Here is a 9577-nt window from a genome sequence, read left to right as displayed (position 1 = left end):
TGGGGCGAGGGACGTGCCCTGGACTGCAGCCACGCAGGCGTCTGGGCAGGCGAGGGGATGGGGTGAAAGTCCCCCTACCTGGGCCACCCCATTAAAATTTCAGAGGCAGCTGCCTCGTGTATCTGGGTTCTCACGAGAAGCATAAACTCCCTCTTACCCCCGGCCCCAAGAGGCCCCCCGAGCCAGCCGCGTGTGCCGGGGAGGCCCAGCCAGGGGGTTAGGCTGCCCCTCGCTTGCTGTCACTCCCCACAACCGTTTCTCCCTAGAAACACTTTCCGCCAACCAGACAACCCTGCCCAGCTCCTGCAGGGCGGCTTTTATCCCGCTCCCAGCCTGGCCCTGTGCCAGCGCCCGAAAAATGCCGTCAGCCACCCAGAAACCCGCTCTGGGATTTGCCTGGGAGGAAACCACAGCCCCTGAATCTGGCCCATCTGGACCTGTTTTGCGTACTGAGGGGGCCCCCCAGGAAGGAAGATCCATCGCCGGCTTCCTGGAGGTTTTTGAGATCTATCATGTTCAAATTCAGACGCAGTGCCCAAGAGGGAGGGTGGTCTGGCCACCCCCCAACACCAGGGTGGAGTTGGGTCTCCACCTTCAGTGGGGCTCTGGGTGGGCCTGGGGGCCCTGATTGTCCAAGTTCTCTGAGGCTTGAAGGGTCCCACCCCTGCCTTGGCCAAAGCCCCTTTGAAGCGGGACCCCAGAGCCTTGGAGCCCTGTAAACCCCAGACTTCGGGAAAGCAACAAACACAATGCAGCCCATGTAGGTAGAAAGCATTTTTTTTTAATTTTATCAAATTGATCTGTACAAAAGTTAGCATTGCTTGGTCAGAAAGTAGCGAAACACAGCAGGTAAGTGAGAACAAAAGTCCAAACTCAACACCGAAAAATAGATTGCATAAAAATGAGTGTGTTGTAGTTCCCCACCCCCACCCCCAGAAAGAGATATGCAAAAAAGACTTTTCTAGAAAAAGGTAGGTAAAGTAGAAAAAGTAAAAAGAAGCAACTTCTCCAATGTATTTAAATTTACAAAGTTTAAAGGCACAAGTTTCCATGAAATTGGCAGTTATCATAGCTTAGCATACAGCAGAAGCAGTACAGGTAAGTCAGATATTATTTGTCTAGAACAAAGAATCTAAAAACACTTAGTGAAGAAGGTTTTAGTTTCACAGTTTGGAGGTGGCGCCTGGTTCCTAAGAGCCAAGATTAATGCGTTTCTGAAGCCACCGCATCCCAGAAAATTCCCATCTCTACCACTTAGCACAGTTGCGGGCATGGGTGCAACTCAACGACGTCCCTGCCTTCTAAACCTCAAGTTAATACCTCGTGCCAGGAGCACCCCAACCTGATCAAAGACACTACAAGGCAAATTCCTTCTCCCTCCTAGTCCCAGCTGCCTCCTGGAAGCCTGGAGCTCAGCCCCTCCCTGATGCCTCCCAGCAGCTGGGCTCCAAAAGGCCCAGATCAAGGGTCCCAACCCCGCCTGCCTCCTGGCCCAAGTCCTCAGCTCCTAGGCGTCCATTTTATCTTAAATTCTACTCTCTGCACAAATTACTTCATTAATTAAAGATAAAATAATACAGGACATAAATACATTTTAACAGCTTTCAAAACCAAACACATTTAAGCTTCAAAAATAAAAATTAAAAAAATAAAAGAGAGAAGTGTTAATCACTACAAGGAACACCTCGGAGCTAATGAGCTGGTCCTAAGAGATGCTCCTGCAGACCCGTCCCCGCCAAGGTGCTCCTGTGGATGCATCCCTGCCACACCGCTCCTATGAGTGCGTCTCCCCCAAGGCTGTGGGTGTGCCCTCTCACTGCGGGAATGTCATTCACTGCTCCTGGAAGTTCTTGGTGCTGAGGCTGGCCGGGACCTCAGAACGCAGGGGGCCTGGAGACACTGTGCCTCTTCCCTCCTTTTGTCCTGTGTATTGTGGCTCCGTTTTGCATCCACTGTGCTGCAAAACCAAGGCGCTGGCGTCTGCACAGAAAAGGGACCCAGTGGCCACCCTTCGTTTTGAAGTTGCCAGTCACCACAGAGAGAGGAGGAGGCAAAGAGAGCTTTGTCCACTGACGGAAGTTTGGAGATCTGGAAGCAAAGGGGATCGGTTGGTTTCCTGCACACATCAGCAGGCACTTGATGGAGCCGGCATACGCTGCTGCCTCTTCTCACCTTGCTGGCCAACACCTCCAGGGAGACCTCAGAGGCTGTTTTTGCCGATAAATGTTTTCCTCCGCCCATGCCGGCCCTCTCCTTGACCACGGTGCCCTCAGGGTCTGGTCAGGGTGGTATACACGGGCTGGTCCCAGTTACTGGGGGGGCTGTGGGCAGGTGGCACAGAGAGGCTGCTGAGCAGGGGCGAGGTATAGGGCCGACGGGATGAGTGGAAGTAGGGATACTGATAAAGGCTGGATGGGTAGCCAGCATACGGGTTGTAGTAGTTGGGGGCCTGCAGGTCAGTGTAGTCGCACTGTGAGCTGGTGAAGGAGCTGGGGGCTGCCGCAGAGGTGGCTGTGGTGACGCTGGCCTGGGCACTGTAGGAGCTGTAGTCAGCACGGCCTGGAGAGCTGTGTGACTGGTCGCCATAGTGGCCAGGGCTCAGCTGCTCGGTCTTGATGTGCGGCCGAGGGGGACCTGCTTCGGTGGGTGACGTAGAGGCTGACGGGGCGCCCTTGTGGGCCCACACGGGGGATGCCCCAATGCCCGCTGACCCTGTGTGTGAGTAGGAGGCCCCCGCGTAGGAGCCAGAGGTGGAAGGCTGGCCCGGCTCTGTGGGCAGGGCCGAGTGGCCATTGAGGGGCAGGTACTGGTCAAACTCGTGCACATCGAAGGTGTCCATGTTGCCGATGACCTCGTTGCTCAGCTCTGAGATGTCCACGTTGCTGAAGTCGATGTTCTGGCGCCCGCTGTCCACCAGGCGGCGGCCTTCCAGCTTTAGCTCTTGCTTGCCCCCTTGGTGCAGGTCCGTCTTGGGGGTGGTGGGTGGGGTAGGTGGCCCGTGGGTTTGCCCTAGGGTCAGAGCACATTTCAGGGATAAATGCCCTTTCTGTGGGGGTTGGAGGTGGGGCTGGCAGGGCCGGCAGGCTGGCGACATGCACACAGGAGGAAAACCAGCCCGCTAACAGCCGCAGGTAGGAATCAACAGCTTTTTGTTCTTGTATATTTCCCAGAAATTCCAGCAAAGCCAGACCCAGACCTCACTCCTTGGCTGAGAAAATTCCATTAAGCACTGTTCTATGTGAAGACCCAGGGCCAAGGAGGCCCCAGTGTGAAAACCAGAGTGGAGAAAGAAGCGATAACCACGTTAGGAGGCACCCAAGGAGCACCCAGCCCTGTGCACATGACAGCAACACAATCCACACAAAACCTGCTCATGACTTTAGCCAGCTTAACTGAGACTGCTTGGGGACCTCGACTGCACCCCAGTCAGTAGGGTCCAGAAGGTGGGCTGCTGACCACCATGCCAGCAGCAGGAGTGAGCCCTGCTGGGTCAGAACCAACAAAAAATTCCGGGGAGGCAGAGATGCCTTTGGGTAGAACAGAAAAACCCACATCACAGGGCACCAACCAGGCAAAGGTGTGAGACCCCGGAGCTCAGAAGGGCTAAACATACTACTCTCCCAGCCCAGAGTGTGCATCAGAAGCGGCTGCCACTCAGAGCTTTGGGAGCTTTGGGGAGACACCCAGGGAAGGTTTGGTCCTCTTGTGGGTGCCTGCCCTGGGAGGGAGTCCCGGTTCCCTCCCCTACTGTTCACCTCTGCCACGGCCAGAGCCGCGACTTCTCCCACTGGGGATTCTCAGACACCGGGGGCCCCAGAAGCCAACCTGTGTGGTCGCCATGGTGATGTGCATCGCCAAGGCCCGGGTCAGCCTTGTACACAGCACTGCTGGGGTGGTGGCCCAGCTCAGCGCCTGAGTCCGAGTCGCTCTGGCCTGTCTTCACGCTCTTCCTCCGGCGCGGCTGGTACTTGTAATCTGGGTGGTCCTTCTTGTGCTGAACCCGTAGCCGCTCTGCCTCCTCAACGAAGGGGCGCTTCTCACTCTCACTCAGCAAGCTGCCGAGCCAAGGGCACAATCAGGATGGCAAGGGGATCCGGGTCAGCACCGGTGTCCGTGCTGCCCAGGAGCTGGACCACGCTCCGGACCATGTCCCAGATGAGGTGCAGGAAGGGGACCAGGACGACCCCAACCAGAAAAGCCTGAGTACATCCACACCTAAGTAGGCTGTGCTCCCCCTCTTTAAGCCATGGTGCCCAGTTGGTGAGGTCTGGGTGCTTGTTAGGGTCAAAGAATGAGCAGTAACAAGACCCATAACTCTTGCCTCCTTTTTCCTCCTCTGACTCCCTCAGCCCAGCTTGTGTTTGTCCCCTCCCCTATGGGCTTTCTAAGGCAGGCGGGGAAGGAGAGCAGGACCCTGCAGAGAATACACTATGGACAAAGTGAGCTTTCTGGGAACCAAGGGGGCTCTTCTGACAACTGGGCTTCTCAGACCTCCAGAAACACTGGCTAAGTCCAGTGGTTCTCAGGGAGGCTTGGAACCCACACTGGCCCTTCAGACTCTTCCAGAAGTTCACTTCTTAGTGCCTGTGGGACAGGGCATTGGGGCACAGAGGCAAAGGTCCACGGCGCCCCAAACGGACAGAAGCAGTAGCACAGAAGAACGTGCAAGCTTCGAGAGCCCACTCAGGAGGGGAGGATCAGGAAGCAGTGTACCAGTCCCCTGAACCCAAAGATATCCACTTACAACCCACGTAGAGAGCGTTTGGTGGGGTGAGCAGCAATCTTTTCATTGCTGCTGTCCTACTTTCAGCAAAACCCACCAGCCTCACTATGCCAAACTATGCAGCTGCATGGGGAAGGTGCCAGTGGAGCAGACCTTCCCTCTGCCCTTTCCAAGGAGCGCCACCTCCAGACAGCAAGCATGCTGCCCATTGCTCCCAGACAAGTGGCGACCTTCCCTGGGGGATGAACAGGCTTCCAGGCTCTGTGGCCACTTACAGCTGGGGCCCCCAACACTGCGTGCCAGCCACCACCTTTGGCGGGCTGGTCCAGTTCCAGGTCCAGGAATGTAGTAAGGATGGTACACTCCTCCTGCTGCCCTCTGTGGGTCCACACCCGGAGGGCCCGTGCCTGGTCCCTGCTGGCCAAAGGGTGTTTTTCCACTAGGACTCGCCCTGGGAACAGCCACTGGGAGCAGGGCCGAGACCGGGCGCAGCGCCACCGCCCCAAGCCCCCAAGCACCCCAGGACTCACGCGCAGCGCCCGCCCCCGGACGGAGGACACTCACCGCCACAGCTTGCCCAGCGTCTTGCTGAGTTCGGCGTTGTGCAGGTGTGGGTACTGGTCGGCCAGCTTACGGCGTGCCGCCTGCGCCCACACCATGAAGGCATTCATGGGCCGCTTCACGTGAGGCTTGGCCTTGAGCGCGCCGCCGCCGCCGCCGCGCACCGGCATAGGTACCAGGCTCCAGTCGTAGCCCTTGAGCACCTGCGACACGGCGTCGCGAATGCAGGCTGGGAAGCGTTCGTCCGCCGCCTCCGCCGAGTCGCTCCGGCCACTGGCCCCTGTGCCCCCCGCGCGGCCCAGGCCCTCGGAACCCGAAGGCGACGGTGGCGAGTCCGAGTCCGAGTCCTCCACGTGCGACATGGAGCTGGCCGTGCCAGACGGGCTGCAGGGCGGCTGGGTGCGGGTCTCGGTCATATCCAGCATCTGGGCCGCACGCGAAGGGGCGTGCACCGGCGATGCACACCGGGTCGGATGCCCGGCTGCGCTGTGGCTCCTCTGGGACCCGAGGCCACCGTGCTGTGGCCCGACCTGCGCCGCCGTCGCCGCCGCCGCCGCTGCCCCCAATCTTCCTGCTGTCGCCTCTGCCGCCGAAGCTCCGTCCCGCGGAGAGACCCGCAACAAGTTTCTTTAAGCTGCGATAGCGAGGCTCCGCCCTTCTCTAGGTTCCCCATTGGCCGGCCCGCGCGGCCCTCTGCCCCCGGGGGCGGAGTTTCGTCGCCCCCACCCCTCCCCCCACCTTAAAGAAAGCGCCGGGATTCCCGCGGCGACCCCGGGCGCCCCGCCCGGCGCTACACCACGTGGGGTCCGGTGCGCCCGCCAGCCGAGGACCAGAGCCCTAGCGGTGCAGCCGCCCGCTGAATCGCCCCCAACACCACGGGCCAACCTTCCAGGAGAGGCGAGAAGGAAAAGGGATCAGAGTGGCAGCCCCTGTGCACTCTGCCCCTGTCCAGTCGCCCAGCCTCGGGTAGCCAGCTCCGCAAGTAGGCAGGTCCTCAAGGGCCTCCCCCACCAGCTTGTCTTGAGCCTTGACATCTCGTCCGCAGCCCAGAGGCTCCGGGGTCAACTGTTGCCAGCCTGCGGCCCAGGGGAGGGTCGGCTCGGCCTACTCTCCTCAAACCCGGAGCTCACCACCCGCAGAGCCGGCGAGACTTGCCAGAGCCTCCAGCGCGCCCCAAGTCTGCGTGCCGTGCACGTTCGAGTAGCGCAAACCTAGGAGTCACGGCTCCGAGCAGGGTGATCCCAGGTGCCTAGCCCCATCCGGGTACGAGCTTGGAAAGAGTGGCGGGGGCGCGGTCCTAAAAGCCGGGGCAGCCGTGGGGGGCGGGAGCGTTGGGCGAGACTTGGGCTGACCCTAGCTGTTGAGTCCCTGGGGCGGCCCGGCGGATGGCGTGGCCGGACGCGGGGGCCCAGGGCCTTCCGGACGTGACCCGGGGGTGGGGACGGGGATGCAGTCCGGTAGGGCGGTCCTGGGTGGTCCGGCGGAGGTGGAGGCCGCTCGGGGCTCTTGGAGTGAAGGAGGTGGGCGCGCCAGCGGAGGAGAGGAGGTGGGCGGGGTGTGCAGTTTTCGGGGAGGGGGGCGGTGGGGTCGGGGAAGGGACATTTCCCCGGAGGCAAGTGCCGAGCCACGGCTCCGAGGCCGCCCCCACGACTTGGCCTTGGGCCGGGCGGTCCGCAAGGGCAGCACGGATTCTTTCGCCAAACCCGCCAGGAGGCGACCGGCCGCGTAGAGCCTCTCGGTACAACACTCCTTTCCCCCACCCGCCTCGGGCAGCCGACTTGATTATGGGTGTCTCCAAACTTGTGGCCAGCGAGCCCCAGGTGACCCTAAGCAAGGGGACCAGGCTCCCCAGCTACGCACCTCCCGCTGAGTCACGGAAGCCTGAGCGAGAGTAATCGTTAGAACTGAAGGAGAGGAAGCCCTTTCTCTGGCAACAGGAGGGGCTGGATCTGTCACCAGAATACTCCAAATTGAGAGTCGGCCGATGGTGGCGAAGTCTCCCTGCCGTGTCTTTACCAACCCAGGGAAGGACAACGTGCCACCGACGAGCAGGACGCGCTTCCTACCCCCACCCTGGCACTGGACACCGTGCCCCTAACGGGTCCGCCGCCGCCTGGGGCTGCGAATTCCTCAGAAACGAAGATGCCGCACTTAGAACTTACAGCCTGTCGGTCCTGACGGTCCTGACGGTCCCGACTGTTCTGACCGCCCAGCTAGGGAGGAGGCCTTTGACTCACAGAGTCAGCCCCGGTCCCGGCAGCCTTGCATTTCCTCGCATCTGGAATGTGCCGGCCCAGGACTCCTGCCATCTGCGGGTGACCACAACGCCTCTTGTCTTTGTTCATGGACTAACCCGCTTGCCAGAGGTCAGTGAGCCCCACCTTCTACCTTCAGGAAAGGGGGTAGGGGGAGTGACACTGGCTCTTTAAAGTGAACAGAGTGCTGGGAGACCACCACCTGGTGGCAGAGGGAGAGCTGGCCTACAGAGTGGCCTGCCCTCGTGCCTCCCCTCCCACCATCTGCCTCCTTTTGCCGGGTCACCTGCTAAGGAACACCCTTCCCTGCTCATCTGCAGTGGCTCCCCTTTGGAAGACTTGCCTTCCACTCCTGGTCCCCACTCTGCAACCTGGGGACACTGAGGGAAGGCCCCAGTGGGGGCCACCTGGGGGCATCCACCCAACTTATTGGCCCACAGGACCCATGCAAGTGAAAGCAGGATTTAGGGATAAGGAGCACAGATGACACACCTGGTCCAAATTGTCCTGCTCATGGAAGCAGATCCCACCTCCTTCCTGTACCTGGTGTGCCCTCTGACACCAGGTCGGTTTTCAAGATCTGCGTTCTCCCAGGAAAATGAGGCACAGGCTGCATTGGGTACACCACACAAGACAGCCTCTCCCTGCTCCCTGCTCACCTATGAGGGCACCATACAGCCATGCCCAGGTCCCTAAGACACAGACAGGTAACTTCTAGGAGCCTGGAGCAGAAAAGGCCAAGCAGGGGGAGTCCTGTGCTAGGTTACAGTGATGTGGAATGTGTGGTCCTAGGCCCCACCAGGCTTCATTGACCACCCCAGGACCGATGGGGAGCCTCTGTTGTATACATGCAGGTCACACACCAATGGTATGCCTAGCTCCCCAGCAGGGCTTGGCCCAAGCCATTGAAAGCAAATGCATGCACTTCTAAGAGGGCAGCATTCAGGGTGTAGCCCCCACCGTCCAGGATGGACTGCTGACACATGGGGCAGCATCCATGCCGTCTTAGAAGCCTCTAAACTTGCCTTGTACTTCCCAGACTCATTCTTCCTTAGTGCTGACCCTGGGTCATGCCGTTAGGTGCTAGGTGCATCCCAAATGGACTAGGCCTTCAGAGATTGAGTTGGTTGCACTTGGCTCATGTGTACACTGGCATTGATGAAACCTCGCTCTGTGCCAGGGGCTTTTCTGGGCGGCACATTACAGAACCACACTGCATAGTCCCTGTTCGGAAGATACTGGAGTTGAGAAGCCGTCCAAAAGCAGACACAAAAGGGGCTGAGACAGTTGTCATATAGGGTGGGAACCCAGGAAGGTAGCTTTGAGGAAATGACAATTAAGCTGAGACCTGAAGCTTGCAATCTCTCAGAGAGAAAGAGAGAGAGAGAGAGAGGAAATAGCCCTCCCAGGGTGGGGAATGGAGGTATGTGCAAATGATCTGAGGCAGCAGAAAGGACAGAGTATCTGAGAACAGCAAGGCTGCAGTGAATTAAAACTTGAGGGTCAATTCCTTGGACTCCCTCTCAGTCCACCTCCTGGCCTCCCCTTCTCTGTTTTTTCTCCCTGCTCCCACCTGCCCCAATCCACATGGCCTTGCCTTCATGTAGAGGGCTTTGTGGTTCCAGGGAAATGACCCGCACCCTCTATGCATGTGAGACCTGAGGCCTGGCCAACCTTGACCTGGAGAGCTCTAGGAAACATCTTCCAGGCACAGAGACCCCCAAACCTTTCTAGGGAGACCAGCTCAGGAAGGCTAACTGTGCTGGGCGTTGGGAAAGCTGAGTGAGAAGGAAGGGGCTGCTGAGGACTAAAGGTCATCATGGAGAAGGGTGGCCTGCTGTCACTCCTTGCATTGCCCTGCCCATCTTCTGCCTGGCCCTGGTCTTGGACAGTCAGGGAGGCTATGTCCATAGTTTTTATAGTCTTTAAGAGACTGGTGTTGGGGGCAGGCCACGTGGGCCTGTGAGTGCTAATGCTGGCACGTCTCCTGTGTCTGCAGCCCTGGCCTGGGCCTCTCCACCAGCCAGCCTGAGGAGGT

The 9577-nt window shown here is 59.2% G+C and overlaps 1 protein-coding gene across 1 annotated transcript; it reads right to left on the bottom strand.

Moving 5' to 3' along the window:
* Positions 1-918: 918 nt before the first annotated feature.
* SOX8 (SRY-box transcription factor 8) lies at positions 919-5840 on the bottom strand. The gene is made up of 3 exons (XM_054589177.1): positions 5288-5840; positions 3826-4055; positions 919-3009 (listed from the first exon to the last, which is right to left on the bottom strand). The coding sequence occupies exons 1-3, from the start codon at positions 5707-5709 to the stop codon at positions 2270-2272; spliced, it is 1392 nt and encodes a 463-aa protein (XP_054445152.1). The 5' UTR covers positions 5710-5840; the 3' UTR covers positions 919-2269.
* Between the last annotated feature and the right edge of the window lie 3737 nt (positions 5841-9577).

Source organism: Pteronotus mesoamericanus, unplaced genomic scaffold (assembly GCF_021234165.1).
Source record: "Pteronotus mesoamericanus isolate MK-2021 breed Mesoamerican mustached bat unplaced genomic scaffold, CSHL_Meso_final scaffold_167, whole genome shotgun sequence".
Taxonomy (NCBI): domain Eukaryota; kingdom Metazoa; phylum Chordata; class Mammalia; order Chiroptera; family Mormoopidae; genus Pteronotus; species Pteronotus mesoamericanus.
The sequence above is the reverse complement of the archived record's forward strand: the minus strand, read 5'-3'. Positions and strand labels throughout refer to the sequence as shown.

Coding starts and splice junctions, on each gene's coding strand:
- SOX8 (XM_054589177.1), bottom strand. CDS start 5,709: ATGCTGGATATGACCGAGACCCGCACCCAGCCGCCCTGCAGCCCGTCT. Junction 4,056..5,287: donor ACGCTGGGCAAGCTGTGGCG/GTGAGTGTCCTC, acceptor TTGGCTCGGCAG/CTTGCTGAGTGAGAGTGAGA. Junction 3,010..3,825: donor TCACCATGGCGACCACACAG/GTTGGCTTCTGG, acceptor CTCTGACCCTAG/GGCAAACCCACGGGCCACCT.